Below are 26,339 nucleotides of genomic sequence, written 5' to 3'. Positions count from 1 at the left end.
CCCGACAGCATCCAGGGGGGCGGGGCATCAATCAGCTTCACGTGTTGCACCAGGGAACAAGATGTTCCCAAAAATCAAGGTGCCGGAATTAAGTTGTTGTTGGAATCGGGATTTTCTGTCAGCCAATCGTTTAAAAAGGCTCGATACTGAACGTGTGTGTGCAGCAGGAGCAGCCGCTGCAGGGTCATGAGTCGGGTGTTGTCTCGTCTGCTCATTAACATTCAGCAGAGACCAGAGATTGATGATTGACAGCTCCTCAGCCTCACTTTGAACCCTGATCAGGAGCCTATTACCCGCGTGGTCGTCCATTCTTTATCTTCATTTTAATTAGAGTGATTGTGACTGGTCACTGTTCACTTTTCTTATCATCTTATTTTCCTTAAAACAGGAATAGAAAGCTGCAAATAAAGACACAAATTATGTAATAACACAAATGTTAAGAATCCACATAATCCAGATATGTGACCGTCACTGAGTTTTTGTGTTTACAGGCATACTGATGTGATGCCATTCAGCAACACTATGTGCCGTTGACACTTTTGTTTCAGTGTTTAGCCTCAAGTCCCTTTTCCAGGCACTAGAGGATGTAATGATGCTCCAGAGTAATGTTAACGTTAGACAGAGTTTGGCTGCAGGGAACATAAAACTGCTGTTTGTACATGAGAGCAGGAGCTGGTAGAAGGTGGAGGTGTTAGCAACACACAAGAGGATGGTTGTAAACGTCTGCATAGGGAGAGACAAATGCTCAGAATACAATGAGAGAGTATACTGGGACGAATGTGGACACACTCGGAGGTAGCAAGAGGGTTCTGGGTTCTAACTTGCACCTTTCTGTTTGGAGTCCGGCTTCCTCACCTTAAAACATTGAGGTTCAGTTATTACAATTTGTTTTCACTCTAGAAAAACCATAACTTTTGACCAACCCTTTCAGTTCTTTAATAACCAAAGAGTTGGACTCCTACAGATTATTCTTACAGCTCATGTATAAAAATGAACAACACACTCACATGCAGTTTATAATCATAAAACACGTTTTAAAGAAAGGGGAAATGGCTCCTTTTCCTGGAGAATATGAATATTTCTACCACTGGCCGAGTTCAAATTAGGACATTAATCACTTCAGTTAAATGAAACAACCGTTGTTGCTCGCAGCTTTAATATTAATTAGGCAGAGAATTGGGTACTTTAGCAACAAGTGCCCTGCCACTCGGCACATTGTGGAATTAGTTGCAGGTTGGTGAGTTTAATGATCATAAACAAAAAATGTCCCAACACGTGATGCTGTTCTTTTTATTTTCACCTTTCTGGAAGGTTAGCGTGTTTCTAATGACAAACATATTTCACTGCGCCATCCTCCCATGCACACGCACCATACCAGTGGGGAACCCACTTCAGAGACATGCTCCAGCTCCGGCCCTGTGGATAGATGAGTCCGCCCCGGAGACTCGGCCATTCTGCCTTATCCCCAACCTCCTCCAAATTGAGATGGGAGTTGGTAGCGGCCAGAGGTATAAAGGAGGTTTAGCCAGTCCGACAGGGCGTTTATCTCTGCACCTCCTTAACATCCTCCCAAGTTTTCCAGCGCCGATCCCTGCGGCTACATAAAGACGTGATGTGGTCTTGCATCCTATCAGCGCGTCGCTGCAGCCCTGTGAGAGGGAACCCATGAGTACATAGCTTTAGTGTCTGTCAGGCCTGGAATGCATCAGTTGACTCTACAGTACAGTACAGTGAGAATAGTAACAGTGGTTTCAGATCATGTATCTTAATCTAAACATGTTTTCTACTTCAGTTTAATTAGAAATATAAATTTTCCTGTGTTGTGACATGTTCCATGGCTTCAAGTCTCTGAAGAACACTGGTGAGTTGTTTTCATTCCCACTAATGTGAGGTAATGAGTAAAAATTAGACTTATCTTTTCACTTTATTTATTTAGAGAAACTTGCCACAACTGTTAAAATAGAAACAATTATAGTTGATAATATATGATATTTATATATTAGAGTTTTCTTGGGGCCTATCCTGATGCTGGGGAGTAAAACATTTGGAATCTGTGGAAGAAAAAAAACCTTATTCAATTCCCTGAATTTGAAAAGTAAGCTTTTTCTTTTTTGGCATCAAAGTCTTTCCTGATGATATTTCATTGTGTGAATAAGTGCTATTAAAGCTTCATACTCTAATAGATGTTGAAGTGCACATCCTCTCTTAGACTAGACACTAATGCCTTAATAAACTCTTAACACAAGAGGAATTACTGAAGAGAGCCGATGTCCTTTCAGAACGTGTTCCTGTTTGTGCTTATTAAAAGATCTCATACCCACTTGATGTGTTGGAAATGCAGATGTATTGGACCGTAGGATGCTACACTTCTGTATATTGAGTGAGTCATCGTGTGTGTGTGTGTGTGTGTGTTGTTCCTGTGTCGTCATACATCTATAAATACAACCCACTAACTTTCTCCTAGCGGCGGCGCCCACAGACACACTGTAAGGACACAAATCCAAACCATGACTCACCAGTGGAGTGTGAGTTCAGCCTGTTCATTCATGGACAGACGCATCAAATACAATTGTGTTGCATCACACATCTGCTGACTGCTGTTAGTGCAGGCGTCAGACGATGAGTGAGACACACTGTGTGGGTCGAGACGTGCGTCCAGGACGTGATGTATCGAGCTGTAAGGGACAAAGTTTTAGGATCGTGTCTGCGAAAGGACGAGCATCTGATATTTAAATGAACTCACATTAAATGGCAGTGTTGACTTAAAATGGTTTTAGTTGCCGGAACCATGTTTCCAAGTGTATAAAAAAGTGCAGCAATTTGTGAGGGTTCAGTTTGGCAAAAGCATTTCGAGGTGTTTTTCTAAAGCTGAAAGCCTGAAATAACAAATGTGCCTCTTTCATGGTTTCGCCGTATAAAAGCTTACAAATCTCAAGAGATTCTATTCCAGCTGTGGACCTGTGATAATGTAATATTGATTTCTAGATCCAATGATTCCAAAAATCGGTTTGTCTTCCAAAGCGGCCCAAAGTTTAAAAAGTATTAGCGGTGACCTATAACCTGCCTACTCTAATTGGATCTGTCGACCAGTTCCCCGCTTGTTAATGATTACTTTAAATCTATAAAAAACAATCTGAATATGTAGAAGGAACAGATATTTGCTCATATATGAAAAACGTACCTAAATACAGTCATGAAGTAAATGTGATTGTTACAAATCACCACTCACAGAGCTATTGACAATCAGCCTCAGTCAACAGCCATAGTCAAATTGTAAACTTTAAATATTTAACATCGAATGAACAATCAATGGATCTAGTTTTCAGTTTTGTGGCCATTGTCTATGTGGTCTAGTCTTGAATAATATCCAGTTTATTCTTGTGATAACAAATAATCTGGCCTTGTTAGCGTGTTAAATAACCATTTACATTTTTACATGTAATTGAATTTAAACTCTTCATCTTACAAACCAGTTTTCAGCCTCGCAGAGCTGCATTGGTCTAATCTTGTTAAGAAATGTCGATAATAGATATTTTATAGTGATGTGATGTCCAATTATCAGACTGTGACTAAACGTGCAGACAACAACTCCTGAAACAAAACTTTGTGTATTTATTTGTCTCCACACCTGGGAAAGAATGAGCCGCGTCTGATAAACGACTGTATTTAGATTCAAGCTCACGTCCTCTGTCTGTCGGCTGATTCACGTCGACTCCTCCACTCTGCTCGCCATGTAAATCAGCCGAGACCCTGGAGTGGCCCGATCTCAGCGGAGCCTTCTCCTCCCACCGGGTTATTACCACGTCCTCCCACCACGGTGCCGGCACTGAGGATGGTGCTGCCGCTCACACCTGTTGGAGCCGCAGTGAAGCCAAGGTTTCTCCAGTTTAAGTGGCGTCTTAATTAGCTTTCTCCCAGTAATTGTGAAACTGGGCTTAATACCAGTGTGAGTCAGAGGGTAAGTGGAGCTGGATGATCTCACAGGAGGAAAAACTTCTGAGACCTTAAAAGGAATTTTAGTCCTGAGCTCTGGTTGTGTGAGAACATTCACTGGGATTAATTTCTTATAATCTGGACACTTGAATGGTGAAGCACAGAGATTTGTATCAAAACACGTAATTTTAATGTTTCTTTAAACATTTTTATTATCAGACTGTCAGGTGTTGGTGTATTGTTTATATTGTGGAGATTTTTCAGTCTAAAAGTAGCTCGAACGCATCTTGCCGGAGAGGAAAGTTTACAGTGAATTCTGTGGCCCCTTCTTCAACCATGACCACGTCAGATTTATTTATGTAGCACATGAAAAACAGCAGGATTTGAGCCAAAGTGCTTTACAATCATGGCAAAGGAAAGTAACATATGACTTGATATAAAAGAGTAAGAAGTAAAATCCTGATCTGGATCCAAACCAACTTCTAATGGGTTCCTCCTTAGGTCAGACCCCCTCACAGAATAGTTTTTTCATAATCCTGCTAACTAACTAACTAACTAACTAACTAACTAACTAACTAACTAACTAACTAACTAACTAACTACCACACTCTGATGAAAACCTAACCTTCTTGGTCTAGGTACTAACGATGTCTCCCATGAATTTTGGTTTGTTGACCCTCCCTCTCTGGAGTAGTCTTCATGTAAAGAGCATTGATCTTCACTGTATAATGACCATAGTCAATAAAGCACATACCAAAATATCCCCGGAGGTGAGTCAGAGACGGGAAATGTCCACAAGTAATTGGTATTTACTCTGTCATCGCCCAAACTATGGAGATCATTAACGTGAGCTTAGCAGCAGATCTCCTGCCCTTCTCTCCACAGAGAAACTTTATTATATATGCAGCTCTCCTGGTTAGGAAACATCTGATTCTATGATTAAAATCCACGTCACAGGCCTGTTGAGCACAGAAATTTCAGAGGAGAAGATAACTTTGACTCCTAAGAGGCATTTTGGAAGGAAACATCTAATCTCCGAGCTTAAAATTTGTAATTGCTTCACTTTTAAATTCAGGATGAATAGGCAACTGACTTTAAGAGTTTAGGCCACAGCTGTAAAGTTGGGGCGCTGGAGGCTCGTGGGTATTGGAGTATTCTGATCATGCCTAAATAGGATTTTTCAGAAACAAAATTGAAATAATTAGTCTCCGCATTTCCACGTTGGTATTTCAGGAGATATTCACAAAATGTTAAGAATGACGAGATCTGAAGTCATCGACTTATCCCACGTCACAACTCTCCGTGTCAATCTGTTCAGTTAGATTCACTCTTTTAACGGAATAATTACGACACCTCCCTAATTTGCTTCAGTGAAAATTCTAAAGGCCGAAATTAAAAGAAATTCTCACAATTAAGCTGGTTCTAAATGTGAATCCCCGTCATGGTTATTCATGAACTGGACGTCTTTTGTCAGGGCAAATCAGTGGAAGGAGAAGTAATGAGAGAGGATTCCTGTGCTCGTACCCATGGGGTAAAACATCTATTTATAGCCACCTACATCAATATGTTTTCCCTCTGTCGCCTCCGTCTAATGCTTCAAAAAGCAGCTCCTCAACCTCTCATCTCCTCCCTGCTGGTGACGCCTGGTTCCTGCCGTTCACTTGACAGACATTCGCTGCTTTTCTTCTATTAGTATTTGAAATGTTCGAAAAAACATGCTGTACTCAAAATTGATTTAATAAGATTCACGCTGGGTGTGCCACTTTGTAGATTACAGGAATGCGCACATCAAAACTCGACCTTTTCTCTTGGCAAAGACATAACGCGAATAGGCTGAAATACAAGAGGCTCGTCTGAACCCGACGTGTTTACAAGAAGCTGATACTGGTGGTGATTCAAATTCAACCCCATCTTTACATCATTACTTATCCTCCATTCCAAGACAGGAGGGGAGCGTTAATGTCAGACAAGTGTGGAGATGTAGATGAGTTCCTGTGCCAGACGGGAGGAATCATTAGGATAACACAAGACGACTCTGAACAGATGTTCCAGGGCGACAGACGGGTTCACATTCACATTCACATTCACATTATAAGAAAGAACGTGTGTCTGTGCTTTGTATTCATGTCTTCTATGTCTGTGCTGGACTCTTATCGGATACGACAGAATAATCATATTAAACTGGCTCGAAATCTTACACAACATATTTTTGATATCTGATTTACATAACCCAGCGCCGACCAGTTGCTCTCTAAGCATGACCACATGCCAGAGGGCCGTGAATTTTTATAACAGCGACACTCAAGGCCATAAATGCTACCGTTAGGCTATAATGGGCGGCGACTATTACATAACTGTCCCTCCACTTACCCCTTTAACTGTAATTGTTCTGGGAATGGAAGCAGCCCCCCCCAGCTACCTTGCCGTTAATGATCTGACCTCTGACCCTCTGCATCCAATGAGCCGTGGAAAACCCAGCTACACTAAAGCAAATCTGCTCATACACAGCAATATCTCCATCTGTGAAGTGTCATGGTGCGGTACAACCCTGGTTTGATAGAATAGGATTTTCTGTTGATTCTATTATAGGAGATGATGTGAAAAGAATGACATATTTTTGATTAAAAAATGAGGAAAAGTAAGTTTTTGTTAGAGCCTGACCAGAATGTTTTTTTTTATATATCAGCCAATATCTGTATCCTTGTGATGTTATTAGAGCCATATGGAGAATAACAAAGTGTAATGTTGTAGTAAGATCAGTATAAAGTTGTCATATTTCCGAATAAAGTCGTAATATTACGAGAAAAAATAAACAAATAGGCCGCGAGGGGAAGCAATGCTCGTATTCCACTCCCTCATCCAAAATTACCAATCTCATTGTTTCTTGAGAAACTACGACTTTATTATTACGTAAAAATGAGATGTAAACATCTTCTGTGCATTGTTAATCGTGTAAAATACAAGTTTTCATATCAACGCATATTGTCAAACATAAACTCTGATCTGTCTCTGAAAGGCGCATCTCAAACGATACATCTAGTTCTTTAACATCTTTGATAAACCAGTGCTGAATAATTAAAGTTATTAAAATTTGAAAGGAATAATTCGATTGTAAAAAAGAGAATATTGAAAGACATTGAAAGAAGCTCCCGTCTTTTGCGATGACAGTTTGAAAATGGGATGTTTAATTAGCCCCAAATAATGACTGATCTCGCAGGTGCATTGTTGACGTGCACCACGAGGTCAGTCCAATCTCCAAGGAGCTGCGGCGTTAAACATCCGGCGCAAATAAACATTCAGGAAATGACTAAGCTTTAATTACACGTATCACCACGCCGAGCTATTAGTCGGGGCTAACTACAGATAGGACTCCACTCTAAATATAGGTTTAGCGTTCAGAGAGTGGGCAGCTTCTATTGCCAAGGAGACCAACGCAACACCCCGACCTTTTGTGTTTCTGGGCAATATCGTGGATCAAAAGGAAGTTGTTTTGCGGTTCGCGCTTCGCCGAGAGATCAAAATGTGCTTTTCATGTTTCACCATCAATCGTGTGCAGGCGGAGGAGACACAAGGAAGAATCAATCAGAGAAGCTCTTTATTTTTTACTTAACGGTCCTGAAAGCACAAAACTGGGGCCTTGAGTCCCTCAGTCGAGTGGTATTATTTGCAGTGTTTTGCCCACAACCCTTACAGACAAAGACGTATTTGTAGAAAAACAAGCAGTTCAGCTGTGTTGCAGTAATTGTAGGGAATATCAAAGGGAAAAGCTGCTCACATCTTTACACTGGCCTCCTGTCTGCTGCTGGTTAATGATTCAGTAGAAGAGTTTGAGGACAAAACACATTTCTGATTTGTGAAGAAAACCTCCTGACGCCTCAAAGTTTGAGGTGTCCAATTTTTTATTGCTTTCTCAAACATTGCGACCTTTTATTTTTTAATTTCCCAGAGATTAATTCATGGATCTTGATGAGAATGCAATTTGGTGCAGATCCACAGGAGAATATGGATTTAGCTAATTAAATGTAACCCTTCTGTCTAACTGCCTCTTCTTCATATTGTCTGACATTGCTTTGACAATCCGGTGCCTTTGATATCTTAAAAAAAGCACTTGCTCTCGAAATTTCGCTTCACAAATACACTTGTAATTGTGGAAAGCACAAATAAGAACAGTTCTCTCACGCTGTTCGGCACTCTGTTGTATTATTCAGAGTAATTATGCCACTTTAAATGCACACAACACACTTCTTGCTCTCCACTTAGAGGGAGAAAGAGAAAAGTTATTCTTGTTGTTGTCTTGACAGCGAGTTGAAAAAAAAACACTTACAAGAGGAGCGAAGCATTAAAAACTACGATGTGTGACAGAACCATAATTAAATAGACTGTGTGTGTGTGTGTGTGTGTGTGTGTGTGTGAAGAAGATAATACCATAGACATGACAGCTCTTGAAAAGTGTAGGTATAGTAAAGGTCAGAAACTCCTCCTCCTCCTTGTTAGTGGATGGGACGTGAACCAAACCTAAGTGAATGCACTTGTCAGATAAAAGGTTCTTTAAGATGGTTTCTGAACGAGAACAGACTCCAGTCATCTGGGTAAGATGGTAAAGTTCAAATCCCAAAATATTCTGTCTTTGTTTCTGGATAGCGTGAAGAAGTAGAAGTCTATAGAAGCGACAATCAGCCAATAGCTGGGTCTGAATTCAGGGAGCGATTGCTTTATAGTGTCACGTCTGGGCTGTCCACGAGATGTCCAGTGCTTCGGCACCGAGGTTAAACTTGACTGGACACAGCTAACAGAGCAGTAAACAAAGGGGGGGGGGGGGGGGCAGTAAAACTCTATCGTCGTATTAAACGTCCGCTCTGTTTCTAGGCAACAGCAATAAGGGCCGGATGAGCTTATGGTGGCGCAGATCCCGGCGAGACTCTGTCGACCCGACCGTCTCGTTTCGGGTTCTGCAGCCCCTGAATTGAGACACAGCTTATATATAAACCCAGAGAGCAGATGTTAGATTTAGCTTTAGCCATTTCATTCAACGACACACAAACGGATATGTTATAACTCTTGATTTTTTATTGATTTATTTTGTTAAAATACATATGAAACAGATACAATAAATGATATCCCAAATGTTTACTTTAAATCTTTACAAAAGTTATCACAAACTGTACACGTCATGACAGTGGGGGGTGCAGTTGTTCTCGCCCAATGTATCGTAGATTCACTCAATATGCAAACGATCACAGCAATCAAAGCTCTACACTGCTCTGAACATGAAGTTACTGGTTAAGGTAAGAGTCGGCGTCACTGGGTTCCCAGTTGGACTAATTATTCACAACTATTACGGAACGTGTATAAATGTCACTCGATTACAAGTCTGCGCTGTTCAAATTAACACCAAACAATAGAGAGACGCTGTGATGTCTCTTCATTTCTTTTGATCATTTTAACAACAACTTCTTTTTTAAATATATATATAATCAGGTCAATTGATAAATATACTGTATATATGTACAAATGTAAACACACACAAGTTTGAAATGTCACGTCCATTTCCCTTCAGTAAGTGATGAACAACATGCTACACGTAGAAATATTCAATATCAAGGGCGGCACAGGGAAAGATGCATCAGCACGTGTGCAAGTTCGATAACAGTACATAGCCTTTTTCTTTCTATTTGCTATGTTGGGTTTTTATTACTCACAAAAGGAGAAGCTGAGTCAGATGCACTGAGCTTAATTTCATATGGCTTCATGTAAAAAACATCAACAGAATATTTAAGAGTACATGTGTATGTTTCTTTTTTTTGTTCCCATGGATTAGCAATTCCCTGAATTTGTAACAGGTGAAGAAAAAAGCTGTACAATAAAGTTTGGCTTTTTTTTTTCTGCCACATTTCTTTAATTGATTGAAGTGAAATCACTCACTCACTCACATATGTTCATCTTTGTGCCGTGAATTGATTTTACACAAATAAAACCACATGGTCAATAAATAAAAGCAACAATCACACACTATGCTAAGTATTTTTTATCTTAATTAATAATAATAATAATTTGAAGCCCTCTATTTGTGTTTTTTGCAATGTGCAGTAACTTTTTTTCTCATATCTTGTATTCGAACTAATCTAATCTAATTTACTTTTATTCTCTTAATTATAATAACAAACAAAGAAAAGCAGGCGTGTCACTTTTTTGCTCGCAGTTTAAAATCACAACATTGTTCTGGGCCTTTAATGTGCACTTGATTGCTGCATAAATTATATAATATAATAACACCACCAGTATGTGACATGAACCCAGTTTACTGTACCTGCTTAGTTCCATTTTTTGTTCACATTTTAAAACTCTGTGTTTCACTTTTAACACTGCACAAGAAACTGTTTTTGGGATGAGGACGGATGAGGACGGATCTGTGTGTTGAATGAATATGAAGAATGAGTTGATGACTGTAAAGTTCTGGATACTGTGTTCCTCATATATTTAAACATTGATGTTAAATGTATTTAACATGTATTCTATCTTTTTAGAACAAATTTTTGAAGTAGAAACTAATATTCAAATACACCTATAGTATGAGAGGATGATTAAATAATTTCTACGTGCTACTTCTTATTATATTCTGATATCTATCTGGTGAATACAAAAATAAATATGAGAGTGTAATCTAAAATCAGGTTTTCCCGGTTTTTGGAAACAACTTCACTTTATATTTCAAACACATCTTGAATCTAGTTGCTCTTCCTCTATCTGTACAAATGTCTGCTACATGTTTCTGCTTCTCTAGATTCAAGAGTCCTGTTGACTGGCCGGTTAATGGCCAGTTTCACACATCTCCGACAGATGTGACTGGGAAATTTAACCAGAACTTGTAGACGATTGATTACCTGAAAACTAGATCAGGCCTCGCTGGATTTAAAGACTATTTCTCTATCAAGTAAACGCTTTGATGGCACTGAGCAGAGTAGCCCTTTGGACCTTGTGCCATTTCAAAGTAAAACGCGATTTCACTCCAGCTCTATAACTCACTCCAGGGCCAGAAATACTGATTGAATAGCTGGAGGTGAATCGCCTAGGACATCTCGCAGCGAAGTCTACTATTCATGTGGTCCGCAAAACAAAACTTCACTGCAGCCGTTGGAAAAACAAAGTCTTGAGTTGAGTGACAGTTGGTGCTGTGCATAGCCGGCTCTGTGGAGCCCTTCAAGAGCTGCAGCTTGAATGAGTGAATACACACAGTTTCATCACAACCTTGTTGAAATGGATTCACAAATAGGCAACACAGCTTCGCAGCAGCTCTAAGCAAACGTCTGTTCTCTCTCACAGTCCTGTTATCACTCTACCTGTGGTCATCAGGGCGTGGGCGGCGGTTTGGGGGACGGACACGAAGCTTGACTCTCAAAGCTTGCTGCTTTTCCGGGCCACTGCAAGGTAAAATGTCACATAACACATTCAAGTTTGATGGAGCCATTAAATATCACGGTTTGGATACTGAACAGGTATTTCTCTTGTGCCGAGGACGCACTGTGATCATGGGCAAACAGATCGTTTCAGCCCAGTGATGTCAGATCGCATGAGCAGATTACGGCCGAGGGAGCCAGATGCAGGTTTAATATGAGACTCCCTCTGGAAAGAAGCACAAGCTTAAACAGGGTCTGTACAGCACAAGCATTTCCTTTGTCAGTTACTCTCGAATCATGTCCACGTATGTCAGGATTGTCCCCGTATGGTCGAAGTAGGAATTAGAGCCCGAACAATACAGAACAATCGGATCTATCGGACGATATATGTATTCAAAAAAGTTTCCTAAGACTCTAGTAGGAATCATACTTTTATTTTGCCCTGTATGCAGGTTGGAAATAAGTTTGACTTAGACTTGAGTTCAGGCATGTGATCCCAAACTGAGGCGTGCAGCCATCTCCTTCTCTGGCTCTTTACCTTTCTGCCACCGCTCACAGCATGTGGTCCATCGTTTCCACTTAGTTTTGCCTATGATCACAGTTTCTTACATAAAGACGTTTTACTACTGAAGATGAGTAATCACCTGTGTTTTCCTATTCGTCAGGTGGGGGGGGGGGGGGGGCAGGTTCGGCAAAAGAGGAAAAAACATGGATAGCATGTAAAATGTGAAATTACTGTGAACGACGTGAAAAAAACCTGCCTCTGTCAAATGATATAAAAGTGAAATTGACTTTCTTTGCACATGGTATTTTGTTTGCTAATGATATTTTCATTACATCTAAGTGTCAGGTTTTTTAAATATTGTAAGAAGTTTGCAAAGCTGGTCACTTCTCTATGAGCACTGGACTTACCACTCTAAATCATGAAATCATGGGTTCAGTCTTTTAAAATATTTCTATATTGGTACGTACCTGAATTTTCTTTTTAAAACAAAAGCGAATTGACCAAAAAAAAACGTGATTTCATGAATCTAAATGCATAGTTTTGACTCTGGTGTTGTGTAGGATATACACTGCTCAAAAATATTAAAGGGACACTTTGAAAACACATCAGATCTCATTGTGAAAAAAAATTATGTTGGATATTTATACTGATATAGACAGTTTAATGTCTTAGGAACAAAAGGATGCCACATCTTTGATGGAAATAAAAGTTTTCAGCCTACAGAGGGCTCAATTTTATAGACACCCCGAAAATCATAGTGAAAAAGTGATGTGGCAGGCTTGTCCATTTTGCCAAAATTCAATTTTTGCAACTCAAAATGCTTCTCAATCTCTTGTGTGGCCCCCACGTGCTTGTATGAATGCTTGACAACGTCGCGGCATGCTCCTAATGAGACAACGGATGGTGTCTTGTGGGATGTCCTCCCAGATCTGTCTAAGGGCATCAGTGAGCTCCTGTAAAGTCTGAGGAGCAACCTGGCGGCGTCTGATGGACCGAAACATAATGTCCCAGAGGTGTTCTATCGGGTTTAGGTCAGGTGATCGTGAGGGCCATTCAATTGCATCAATTTCTTCATCCTCCAGGTACTGCCTGCATACCCTTGCCACATGAGGCCGGGCATTATCGTGCATCAGGAGGAACCCAGGACCTACTGCACCAGCGTAGGGTCTGACCATGGGTTCAAGGATTTCATCCCGATACCTAATGGCAGTAAGACTGCCGTTCTCTAGCCTGTTGAGGTCTGTGCTTCCCTCCATGGATATGCCTCCCCAGACCATCACTGACCCACCCCCAAACCGGTCATGCTGAACGATGTTGCAGGCAGCATAGCGTTCTCCTTGGCTTCTCCAGACCCTTTCACGTCTATCACAGGTGCTCAGGGTGAACCTGCTCTCATCTGTGAAAAGCACAGGGCGCCAGTGGCGGACATGCCAATTCTGGTGTTCGAGCTCCACGGTGCTGGGCAGTGAGCACAGGGCACACTACAGGACGTCACGCCCTGAGGCCACCCTCATGAAGTCTGTTTCTGACTGTTTGGGCAGAGATATTCACACCAGTGGCCTGCTGGGGGGTAATTCTGTAGAGCTTGGGCAGTGCTCAACCTGTTCCTCCTTGCACAAAGCAGCAGATATCGGTCCTGCTGATGGGTTGGGGACCTTCTACGGCCCTGTCCAGCTCTCCTAGAGTAACTGCCTGTCTCCTGGAATCTCCTCCATGTTCTGGAGATTATGCTGGGAGACACATCAAATCTCCTTGCAACGGCACGCATGGATGTGCCGTCCTGGAGGAGTTGGACAATCTGTGCAACTTCTGTAGGGTTAGGAAATCGCCTCATGCTCCCAGTAGAGATAATGACTCTAGCTAAAGCCAACACTAATGGAAAACCAGTCGAAGTAATCAAGAGGGAGAAACTTGAAATGGCCTCCACATGCAAAACCACTCCTATTTTGGGAGTCGTCTCATTGTTGCCCCTCTAGTGCACCTGTTGTTAATTCCATCAACACCAATGCAGCTGAAACTGATTAACAACCCCCTCTGCTACTTAACTGACCAGATAATTATCAAAAAAGTGCAATTGAATTCATGCCATACCCTGATAAAAAAGTGTTTCTTTAATTTTTTTAAGCAGTGTATATTGAATCCAGAATAGATAATAATAAGTACAGGAGATAATTTAGAGGCCAGATGTTTAACTTAAAGGACCTTAACTATCCACAATGCTCTCAGAGTAGAAAAGGAAAAGTGTAGTTCAGCGGCAATGCTCAAATTTCAAACGTGGGATGATCTGATTTGTTTCTTTGTCACATTCAGGAGCTCCTAGAAAGCTCTGTAAATATGAGTTCTTTGAGACTGTGTGTGGGCGGGGGGAGACAGAGTGAAGGGATGGAGGACGACAACATCACCGTACCTCTCCCAGCGCGTGCCAGTGGGTGATGGGCTTCCGTGGATACGCCAACATTTCGTTCCAGTGATCCCGTCCAAGGCCCTCGGCGTCCGGGCCGGCGCGACACACCCCGATCACCTCATTGTGTCCAACCCTGTTAGCAGCAAAAACACACACCCACACACATTAGCACGGATTAAGATGCACATAGTTATGTGTCCTGTAGTCCGGATACAGATTCAGACACATAATGACTGTGCTGATTAAATAAATGTGTAATTCACTGGGTTTTTAGATGAAAAGAAAAAGTCTTGAAATGTAGCTGGAGGCTTGTCAAGGTCGAGTCTGAACCGGGAGAAAGAACTAACTGACCTCAATTTCCCACTCTTATAAAAGAAAGCTAATTAAATGTGTTTAAAAGCTTTTTTTCTTTGGTAATCATGTCCTTAAAAATGACCTCCAGCGAATAGTTCCCAGCTTGGACTCACCGATCGTAATCCATCACCATGATGGACAAGCTGACTTGTTCCACGTTCTCGGGGGGGATGTCGAAGATGATCGCCTCGTTGTACACGGGGTTCAGCGTGCTCTTCTTAGTCGTTGTTTTCCGCTTCTTCAACCTCCGTCCGTCGCAGATCAGATACACCTTGACATACGGATCTGAGAGACACAGGTTGTTGATATTGCCGTTAAATGGGAGGATTTAATAAAGAACTAAATGTTCAGGGGTAAGTTGAATGTCAGAAAACTTTCAAGTGAAGCTTGTGCTCTTATCTCACTTCTCTCACACTCACACTTGTTCCCAGTGGCCTCCCTGTACCTCTTCTCCCCCATTTCCATTCTAAGTGGACACCCGCTGTCTGTTTTCAACTAAGTCTGAGTTATGGCTCAGTTTGAGCGTTTGAAGCGAGCCACATTTGATCCGCTGTCGGGGTTACCTGAAGAGCCTGTGATGTCCATGGCTTTGAGGTTTCTGCATTTGATGACTGTCAGGGTCATTCTCCCCGCTGTGGGGAGGTAGCACAGCGAGTACATGATCTCTCCGAGGTCCACACTCTCCTGAGGAAGAAGAAATTAACTCAATTGAATGCATTTTGTACATTTTTAAATGATTTGACCGCATTGTGATTAAAACTGCCAAACCAATGTTAAGAAAACTAATTATAATTCAAGTTATTGCTGTTTGTGATTTATGTGGAGAAACATTCATCTCCTGTGATAACACGAACCAGTTGTCTGTATTGTAACTTGTATGACTACGATAAGTCTAAAATAGATTATTTCCCCATCAATCTACATTGAAATTTCACATTTTCACAGTTCATAGTAGAAAGACACAGGTGGATCTGCAACAACATCCCAATTCAATGCAACTCTCACCTGTACTATGTATGTCCAGTTTGTATTAATAACTTAAACTCTTGTGAGTCTGTGTGCAAACTGTAGCAGCTTCTTAATCAGATAAACAGGTAAATGCCATTGATTCAGTCAAAAACTAAAATGTGTTATTGTAAATTAACATTTCAGCAATTCATTCAAAACCAATAGATGATACAATCGAGCTTAATTAGGGAAATAAAGATTCATATCTGGTGAGTTTTTGAACTGAAAAGATAGTTGTGTTAATTTATCTTACAGGAGTCAATGTGAAAACAAAGACTCCCTGTTTATCTTTCTGATATGAATCTTAATGAAAGCAGAGGCTCGTGTTTCAGTGTTTATGTAGGAGTGAAATGTGTTTGTGTGGGCTAGTGTGTTACATATGACACTGGGGTTTACATGATGACACTGTAAAGCCTTGTTTGTTTAGCTACTTTGGAGATTTCTCACGATTTGGTATTTTTACTCTCATTTGCTATATTTACGTGGAGAGTAACCAGCAGTTTTTGGAAGAACGCGTGTGGGAGTTTGGCTGCTGAAACGCATTTCCCACAGCCGTTGAATTATGCAGCGTGCTCCACCTGCCACTTCTTCTAACTGTTGACGAATTTCGGGCTCTTAGGAGTGATTCAGAAATATACTTCATGTTAAGACCTTTTCAGAATCAGTACAAGTGCCGCTTCACTGGGGATTTGTGGGAAGTTTGCTACATGGCGTCAGTGTCCTCGTGTGCGGGGATCTGGCAGTGTGCGAGTGTGAACGCCAACTCACTGTCGTCGCTGCATGAATATCCTTCCACACCACCGCCTCCCTGGAAAGATCCGAGAGTTCAAAGAGGTTGTCCACCACCACCTCGCCGATCATGTCGTGGCTGGTGAAGCGGTCAAAGTCGTACACGCTGAAGTGCAGCTTGCGGTTGCAGATCTCGTCGTACACCACGGGGAAACAGAAGGTCTCGTCGAACATGGGGTTCAGGTTCTTGCGGTGGACGCGCGTCTGGAACTTCTTCTTCCTCTCCGGCAGCAGGTAGATCTTCACGTACGGGTCGGAGGTGCCCGTGAAGTCCTTGGCGGGCAGCTCCAAGGCCTTGAGGATCCTCACCACCAACGCCTGCTCCTCGTAGTCGTAGCGCAGTGCGAAGCTCAGCTTCCCGCACGTCTCCACGGGCTCCTTGGCCTCGCCTTCCGAGTCCACAGACTTCTGCTTGTAGAGTTCAGGTTTTATTCTTCCGATGCTCACTGTGGAGGACTGGCGGAGAGGGGCGGCGTCCATGCTGAAGTCAACGCTGGTGACATTCATCTGACGAGGCAGGTGGCGCCTGAATGAATTGTGCCTGTTGAGAAGGGAAGAGGGCATCTGGTAAATGTCTCAAGTGTCAGTGTCACGCATGAGTGGCTTTGTTATGATGGGTGCTAATGGTTTGTCAGTAGAGGGTACATCTGAAAAAGCATGATGCATAATAATGTGGAGCTTATGGAACTTGTTTTGACATATTGCCGTCTGGAGGAGGAGCTCACATATGGTTCCTGGTAGTTTGTTTTGGTTTTTCAGGGAAGAAGCACAGAAAGCTAGATTAGAACAACCAGCGGATGCTCAGATAATCTAGTTCCACATAACCAGAGGGCTCAGGCGGCTGTTGCGCCCTCTATGGATCACTGCCAAGACATGTACCAGTAATGACTCTTTGAGACGTATCCTTCAATGTGCTTAATGCATGTTGACGTGTTTTAAATGCCAACAATGACCTGGACAAACACAGGATGATTCTGTGAGCTTGGTAACGAAGGTTATTATTCTTAAAATCCAGACTACACAGAAGATTCAACCTACTGCTGTTTCTCCTCCTGGAGAAAACGACATAACAAAACCAAATGTGGTCGAATAGAAAGGTTTCATCCTTTTTTGTCACCTCTGAAAAAAAGGAAAAATTCAGCATTTAGATTTGAAGCTCTTATTAAAAACAATTACCCCACGAATGCTGCAAATTCCTGAGGTTTACATCTGTTGAGGGGAAAACCACCGTTGTGTTTGCCTTGCCAATGTTGTCACCTAGCAACTGGCCCTCCTCCCCGTCCGACGGTTAGACAATCACAGCGATCTGACAGCTGAGGCACAAATGATACGGTAGCGAAAGAACAGCTGCAAATTTGAGTCTAGACACAAATATTGTCACATAACAAAATATCGAAATTTGATTGAAATGCACCTAAAAACATACTGAAAAAACTCAGTAGCTGATCAGATTGGCTGCAGCTATTTGCTCTGCTGCTCCTCGTGGTTTGAGTTGCCAGCTTTAAAGTATATATATTCATATGTATCCAAATGTTTGGTAGATCCATCCCCTCACATCACAGATGTCTTAACATGGGGTAGAAGACTGTGGCTCATCCAACTGGTCTTAGAGCCTCAAAAATTAAGTATTGACCAATGCAGACGACTGTGGGGACTGTCTTTTATTCCACAGCCATCTGCATTATTCAATAGCTAAGATTAGCTATTTGTCTTCATCTTACAATGAAGTAAAAATCTATTATTTATGAGCTGTGGACTGTTGTTTATCCAAATAAAACACTAGGTGTTTATACTGGGCTTTAGGAAAATACATGTTTCACCCTTTTCTTAGCTTTTGTGCACAAACTGATCGATCGTCCCTCAGTTAACAGCCCTGTCATTGAAGAGCATTTCTATTAAACCATCAATACACGCTTAAAAGTGAGGATCTGGAGAAAACTGGTTAAGAACATCTACCCTCTTTGTTGTAGTTTCATTAGGTTTTAAGATGTTTTAAGGTGCATTCCTCTTGAACTTAGATTGACCCTTAACGTTGAAAATCAGGACTCCCTGTCAGAAGAGCGGGTGGAAGGACTGAGAGACTAGCAGGCGCTGTAATCTTTCACCTGGCCTCTCTGTTTCCCTGGTGGGCGTGTTACTCACCACAACCTTGGACTCGATATAATTTAATTAACAAGCCCAACGACGAACCAAAGCTATAACGGTTTCTTTTTCTTCTTCTGAGAAACCGAGCCCAGCTGCGTGGCGCGTGTCACCAGAAACCGACCTTCCACCGCTGACAGCTCCCACCCCACAGCACTGCTTATTATGGACGTTCCCCTTTAATCACTGCTCTAGAAAACAAAGAGAAGCGAGAGCTGATTGTTTAATCACTGTGGTTGCTTCCCGTTGTTACCATGGCAGCGTGACTTGTGATTACAGGTTTCAAACCGAAGCAGAGAGTTGTGCCACGGCCCCCAGTTGACGAGCCTATACTTGGGGTGGTGTTTTTTTCCCAGTCAGACGTAGTGAAAGAAACGATTTGGCGTGGACAACAGCGTTTGAAGGTCGCCGGCCAGTTTGTGATGCTCCACGTGACACGTGCCAGACCACCTCCAGGGCTGCGGACACAATGTCAGCAACTGCCAGGAGTTCTGTTTTATTCGTGTAGGCATCAGTTTTGTATCGTAGGGGTCAGGAGAACAAACTGAAGTGGATTCAAAATTGCTGTCATTACACTGCGATTGTGATCGGATGAATAGGCTCAGTGGAGTGGGTGTGCAGGGGGTCAGGTACCTGGAGGAGGAGGTGGGCTCTGTGGTCTGCCTCTGGATCTTAGCTTGCTGGGTGAGCTTCTCCCTCAGGGCCGTCTGCACCTCGGCAGGGATGTCCGGGGACGTCTGGCTGATCTTCATGGCCGCCTCCAGGAGCTTGACTGTGCTCCGTCCCCCCACCTTCACCTCTGGCGGGCGCTTCTTCTCCACCTCTGGCGCTTTGCACTCTGTGATTGGCGGTGGGTTGGGTGGAGGCGCCTCGGGGAAGCCCACGTGGAGACCATTCTCAGCATGGGCTGACAGAGCTTTGCTCCTCCAGATGGGCCAGCACAGCTTCCAAAAGACAAAGAGAGAGACTACCAACAGGGCGAGGCCACAGAAACCTACGACCACAGCAAGCAGACTAATAGAGATGTCTACACATAACCATGGGGAGACCAGTAGAGGAGGACAGAGAAGGACACAAAGAAAGGGACAGGAGAGGCAAGCGAGGGACAAAATATGACGGACAAACATGCAAGGGAGAAAGAGAAAACAGGAGAGAAAGTAAGCTGTAAGAAAGAGGGGGGCAGCATGTGCACCTGTTTGACAAAGCAGGACAATGTAAAGTCATTTAAAACCACAGTAGAGGAACCGACAGCATTAAAGAGAAACACATGTTCATGCCTGAAGAGACAGAAACAAATTTGGTGTTTCCATCTGCTCCTGACGTCTCCTCTTCTCTCTCATATTTAGACAGAGAGTTTATAATATGTAAGGTTAATGCAAGAACTCATATTGCAAAGAGAAGAAACTAGAGGAAGACGTGGTTAATTTGTTTTCAGTGAGACATCCACCTCTGCTTATCATCCACCTGTTGCTGCTCCATCAGCCTGAGCTGCAGCAAGATGCGCAACAGGTAGAAGAAGAAGAAGAAAGACACTTCACCGTGTAAAGACACGTTACGCAAAAGCAAAGTTTTAACAGGCGAGAGGTAAAGTGAAGATTTATCCAACTGCTCAACCTCTTAATTTCAACAAAGTGTGGAACTGAAGGGAAATCGATTTTTTTTTTAAAAAAGAGACTTTTCCATTTACCTGCGTGTCCTGTACCTGGTATGTTGCTCTCCAGGGGGAATATATCCGAGCATTTCTCCCGGTCGACGTGGCCCGTGAGACAAAGCTCCGTGACGATCTGCAGAGCCCTCTGGCACAGGGAGATGCTGTCCTCCGGCCGGACACTCATGTCTCTCCTGTTAAGCCATTGCACGCCGGAGGAGCCGGGGGGACGCTGGTTCATCTGGGCTCCGGTTACGCGCCGCGCGGTGCAGCCTGTGCGTCCTGATCCATCTCCAGTGTGCGCAGCGCGCAGCAGCGAGTGGACAACACAACCCAGTGTAACGGGATTACATTAGTTATGAGTACAGTGGTCCTCCCCCCTACCGAGAGGGAGCGACGACCTGTCTGTGTCCCCGCCTTTAGTCCAACACACGCTGGGTTATCGACTCCACTCCTCCCCCCAACAGGGTTTGTCCCCGTAGACAGTGAATACAACAATCCTGCACGTTTATATCCCCCCCCTGTAAAGCAGATGGAGTTGGATTTAACCCCACCAGCAAATTGTAAACTCCAATGGAGGGAATGTATTTGTATATTTGTACATTTCTATGTATTTTATGGAGTATTTATCTATAAAATACATAGAAATGTACAAATATACAAATACATGTATACGTATTTATTTACTATGTATTTAATGGATAAATACTCCATAAAATACATAGAAATGTACAAATATACATATACATTCCCTCTATTGGAGTTAAGAGGGAATGTATTTGTATATTTGTACATTTCTATGTATTTTATGTAGTATTTATCGTCTACACTTGTGTATCCGCTATTTAGCTACATCAAAATACATCATTACCTCAATACAGATGTAGTGTTTGCTCACACAGTTACATTAATATTTGCACAATCCATTTAAAAAGGTGGACATGCCTGTTGAATATTCTTTATCTGATTTATTTGATGAGTCAGAAAACAACCCAGTAAATGTGGTTGTTTATTTTGTCCACTTCTTTCACATCTTGAGATCAAGCATCTTTCAACATCTTCATTGATTTTACAGATGATTATTCATGGGTCTTGATTTTAAAAAGTCAAATTTATATCATCTACATCGTCCAAATATTAATGTGGATCTAATGTGTGAATTTAAACGTTGTTTCATAGTTTCCCAGTTTCCCTAAACTCAGCATCTGTTGACTTGTCAGTCAGTCTCTCAGCAGTAAGTGATCTTCCTCTCCTACGTTTTTTCTAATGTGTTGGAGAGCAGAAAAAACCCTCCATCTAACTGACTTCGGAAGGAAGCATCTCCACGACACATTTAAAAGGTGACGCTTCTTTAACACCAGCTGCAGGACACAAGGATCTGAACATTAAAAGCCTTTTTACAGGAACAAAAATTCATTCCATTATGGAAAAACTGTGTTCAAGGATTTTCCATCACTGATGCAACAAAGGCAACGACTGTGTTGCCTCCGCTGCAGGAGCCCTGTCCTTCTGCAGCTCCTTTTCACAGCAGATTTCCATTATGCTCTGTTCGTGCCAGCAGGGGGGCACACAGCCACAGCCGAGGGAAACTGGAAATTGTGTTGGGGGGGAGAAAGAGAGAAGAACAACAGCTGCAGTGAAGGTGTGTAGAGGGTGAGTCAGACTTATGGACTCTTGGTTTCTAGACAGCATTTGTCCTGCAGGAAAAATGACCAAAGAAGGGAAATGAGTCATACCAGGACAAAATAAACAATCCAAACACAGCCATGTTATAAATACGACGGCAATACATGATTATAATCGCCACCGAGGAGGTTATAGGCTTTCAGCCGTGTCTCGTTTGTTTAATTGACTTTTTTAGCAGGACTACACAAAAAGTGCAAAACCAATTTCCATCAAATTTGGTGGAGAGATCGGTCCTTGACGGAGGTTAGTGCTCTATTGAGAGTGCTCTCTGTTTTGTTATTGAACAAACTGCAGAGCATTTGCGAGCTGTATGCGACGTTTGATATTTCACTTTTCTTGTCGAAAAATACCTCTACGTGGAAAGTGTAAAAAACTCCAAATTCTCCTACCGTTTGGTTTATATACATTTATTTATCAGTTCGGTTTTCTTTATAGATTCACTGCTACTAGCTACTAGCTCAGCTTTAGACTCTTGTTTATGAAGCAGTTTTAAGAAGACCAATGATTAAGTGTCACATGTAAACACTCAAAGTAATGACTCTTTAAAGACTATAGATTTACATTCTCTATTTAAAACTCCCCACTTACCCATGAAGGAGGTTGTCTTACATGTTTGAGCAACACGGCCCGACACCATCTACAAGGGAGGAACCCAGAAGCAGAAAACTGTTTGACCTAAACGCTGGGAAGTTAAGCAGCAGAATGGCCAAACAATCAATTGATAAACAGAAGTGGAGTCGGCTCAGCAGACTTGTTTCAATCCCCTGCAACTGGTGTGAGTCACATGTGCAGGCAGACAGCAGTTTGGCTGTGTCGACTTAAATGGGACGATGCTTTGAAGGACAATTAAAACCTGCTCCTGGTCCTGGAAGCTGCCTGTGAATAGAACAGACTAACATCTCATCCTCCATGGAAACCCGTGAAGTAGTTTTAGCCTAATCCTGCTGACCAACAAACTAACCAATGGAAAGAAGTGAGAACTACTTCCTTGGTGGAGGTAATACTGGTGAAGATCAGTGTCTATATCAGGCCCCAAGCTGAATGTTGTACCAACAATTTAGCCAAAACACTTCTGGGTATTCGACTCAATTGGTGCATCTCCCGCTCCGAGAGTGTTTTGTTTCCCATGGTGCATTAGTCCCAGCCCCGGCTCTTCTGTGACTAGGGCTGTGAATCCAGCAGGGGACAGCGGCACATGTTTTGTCACTAAACTGTCTGGGAGATTGCCTTTGCCTCTGAGTTAATTTCCCCAGTTTGTGTCTGAAGTAGCATTGTGGAGAGAAAAGGAAATAGAGCTTTCCAGCCATGTGAAGAATCAGCAGGAGAATCAGCTTCACATCAAAATGCACTTTAATGGCGGTTACAGGTTTCTGATTGGCACGCTGAAAGGAGGGAGTGCTGGATCATTAAGCCTCAAAAACACAAAGTAAGAAGCAACAAAATGTATAGACTACTAGCAAAAATACGAATTTAAATGACTGATGCTGTTCTTTTGTCATATTTCAGGACAAACAGCAATAAGAAATATTTAAAAATCAAAATCTTTACCTTCCAAAACAACCTGTGCAATGTCTTAAAACATCAACATAAACCCTGCCTCTTCCATGTTAGCATTTCTGTCAATCTAACTAGTTCTTATCGCACTGATTTATGCCCAAGTGTTTTATATTGATAAATCTGTTATTTGATGCAAAAAAAACGGTTTGAAACATCATGATTGACATCTGAGACTCATATTGGTCAAGTGCTTGTGTCAATGTGACCTTGATACCTTGGCTCGACACCATGATCACAACTCTCTCTGGCTCCACATGACCACATGTCACCTGTATCACCAGTATTTCACCTCCATCTTTGTCTAAAAAGGAGGACATGGACTTGTGTCGTCTTATCTTTATTTTACAGTCTACACTCCAATCCATGATCTCAATTACTCCCTAAAGTATTACAGCCCGACCCGGGGTCCCTCTTCAGCACCGCTCCGTTCATCTCTGTGCTCGAACCTCAACAAACGGCGTCTGCCCTCAGATCAGAAAACTGTTTTTCTTTTCTCTTTTTTTAAACGGCACCAATCTGTAAGAGTTTCAGAAGGTGACGAGAACGGATGACTTCCCGCCGATCAGAACCAAAAACACTTATGTTTCTTTCCCGGGAGCAATTTCAAATGACATTTCAGTTGTTTGATTTGGAGATATTTTTTTTACGAGATGTGGAAACCACCTGAGACCAAAGGCTTTTACGAGCAGTAAAACATCCTATAACTCCACCGAGGACACGGTTACTGGTGAGGCGCAGAGTTTTCATGTTTAAGATTCTCCCATAAACAGGTTTTCTCCTCTGTTACTTTCTAGTCAGTTAATTGAGAATTCAAATAGTTTCAGAATGGGCATCCTTCATCTCTTATGAGTTGTTACGTCTCTGATTCTTATATCAGACGACTGATTAGACACTTAGAAAATCAAAAAACAATTAGTCCTAAGCAGACAAAATTACCTTTACAGATGGATTCACAGAGATAATATCCCTCCTTCAGAACCACTGAGTTCTTATCTAACGGTTTCACAGCTTTTTCAGAGAATAATTCATGAATCTTGATGAGAGACATCAGGGATATTTAGAGAGCTGATATTATTTATTGTGTGAAATTCGGTGCAGCTCAACGGGAACTGTTGAGCCTTGGCAAAGCTTTTCCATTAGTAGTTTGTAACAAAGCTCCATTGCTCTTTCGATAAAATATGTTTATTATTTTATATCAATACAGCTGACTTATATTTTAATGTCTCCTCTTTAGGCTTTGATGGTTTCCTTTTAATTAAAATTTCCTCACAATATTTTTGTATTACAAACTGCGTAGTAGTTGTGTTTGGCTCATATCACACTTTCCACACAGATAATAACTGGATATTAATGTGAGAGGACAGAACCAAAACGATTCATAAGGTTCGAGAGGTTGGTTTTTATGTGATCACGCTCCGAGGCCAAACAGAACAAAAAACTGAAAAGATCTTTGATTCATTTTAATACAGTAAATTTGTTCATTTGAGAAAATAATGTGGATTTTTCTGAGTAAAATTGTTGAAGCGACGAACTTAGTAACACAGTCTGAGAATGTCAAATGTCAGGGTAAATGCCAGCGGAGTTGCCACAGAGAAGGTGCTCACATCTCAGAGGGTAGAAAATGTTCAGCTTCTCTTATAGACACATGAGAGAGTAAACAGCAGCACGGTGGAAATATCTCCAAGTTAGTGTAGATCCCTGCAGAGTGAATGTTAGACCAAACACTGGCTCCAGGCAAAAAGACGCCATTAACCATCGCCAGTGTTATGATGCTGGGATCATGAGCAGCGGCGGAGGAGTGCTACAGCGACACAAACAAGATTTAAGGAGCCGACCCTGTCACATTGGGCTGACATTAACGGAGCCAGCAAGTGAGGAATGATTTAATAATTAACATTCATGAGCGGGAGCGTGGGGTGGCTTCCATCACGCTGTGCCGCTGCCGAAAACAAAACCTCAACCGGCACAACACCCAGATTACAGCCCTAAGTGATTATTTTGGAGACAATCATCAGGAATCTGAATGCATCAGCACAACTTCGGGGGAAGAAAGACCATCTGCTGAGATCGTCTCCGAGATAATCACACAAAAATAACACGGAGGTCACACAGGGTTTGTGTCTCATGAGCTGAGTGAAGTTTGTCAACTTGTGGAATAAAGGAGAAGGGATTAATTTGTTGCTAAACAGTTTTGACGACACCCTGGCTGCACTCGTGGCAAACACCTAAAAACACTGGTTTGTGTTAATTATTCTCCCAGTGCTCGAAGCCGGTGGAGCTGGGATTCATCGCCTGTAAGTGCCCATGATGATGTGTACACCGCCCCCCCCCCAAACCCCCCAGAGAGAGTAGCCTCCATGCTCAATATATTCTTGAAATGAGAAGACACTGAGCCATTTAAATACAATTTTAATTCACTCCCCGAGGATCTAAAAGGTCGAATTGTGACGTATCTTAAAGGAGGCGTACAATGCTTTTTGTTGTTTGTATAAAAAATAATTTGTAAAAATAATAAACGCAGTAAAGGGAGTTCTTCTCCTGCACAGGAAACACTTGAGCTGTAATTTAAAGTATAAACGGGCTCAAACACAAGGACTGTTCTTGTTGATTTGTCTTTTTCCGCATGTCACATGTTTCATTTTAATAAAACATGCTACCTGCAGTGTTTGTTTATGGACTCACACAGAGCAGTTTAGCCACGGTAAGTGAGTCAACACTACAAATTCACCGTGTTGCAGGAGGGTGTCACACATTTAACGGCCTCCCGTGAAAGAAGTGCTTTAAAGAGATATGTTTCATTCCCCTCGTGGTGCCGCTCTGATTTAATCATGGATTTTTTCTAATGGCTCTGTGGTTTAATTAGGCCATTTAAAGGTTAACTGCCGGGTCCGTGCCCACATCCACGACGGTCAAGCATCT

At 42.2% G+C, this 26,339-nt stretch overlaps 1 protein-coding gene across 2 annotated transcripts; it reads right to left on the bottom strand.

Moving 5' to 3' along the window:
* Positions 1-11,279: 11,279 nt before the first annotated feature.
* On the bottom strand, positions 11,280-20,379 carry syt10 (synaptotagmin X). 2 transcript variants are annotated; one of them, XM_061069254.1, is made up of 7 exons: positions 20,217-20,379; positions 19,163-19,556; positions 16,367-16,928; positions 15,154-15,274; positions 14,704-14,875; positions 14,240-14,369; positions 11,280-11,351 (listed from the first exon to the last, which is right to left on the bottom strand). In XM_061069254.1, the coding sequence occupies exons 1-7, from the start codon at positions 20,362-20,364 to the stop codon at positions 11,280-11,282; spliced, it is 1,599 nt and encodes a 532-aa protein (XP_060925237.1). In that variant the 5' UTR covers positions 20,365-20,379. The 2 variants fall into 2 exon arrangements, with proteins under 2 accessions (XP_060925237.1, XP_060925243.1); XM_061069260.1 differs by having other exon boundaries at positions 20,232-20,379.
* Between the last annotated feature and the right edge of the window lie 5,960 nt (positions 20,380-26,339).

The sequence above is a fragment of the Limanda limanda genome, chromosome 1 (assembly GCF_963576545.1).
Source record: "Limanda limanda chromosome 1, fLimLim1.1, whole genome shotgun sequence".
Classification (NCBI taxonomy): Eukaryota; Metazoa; Chordata; class Actinopteri; order Pleuronectiformes; family Pleuronectidae; genus Limanda; species Limanda limanda.
This window is presented reverse-complemented; position numbering and strand designations above follow the sequence as displayed.

Bases quoted from the DNA above. Each gene is read 5' to 3' on its own strand.
- syt10 (XM_061069254.1), bottom strand. From the start codon at position 20,364: ATGAGTGTCCGGCCGGAGGACAGCATCTCCCTGTGCCAGAGGGCTCTG. The intron at 15,275-16,366 runs GTGAGTTGGCGT...CTTCTTCCTCAG, and splicing joins ATATTCATGCAGCGACGACA to GAGAGTGTGGACCTCGGAGA. The intron at 14,370-14,703 runs GTGAGTCCAAGC...TGCTGCTAACAG, and splicing joins ATGGTGATGGATTACGATCG to GGTTGGACACAATGAGGTGA.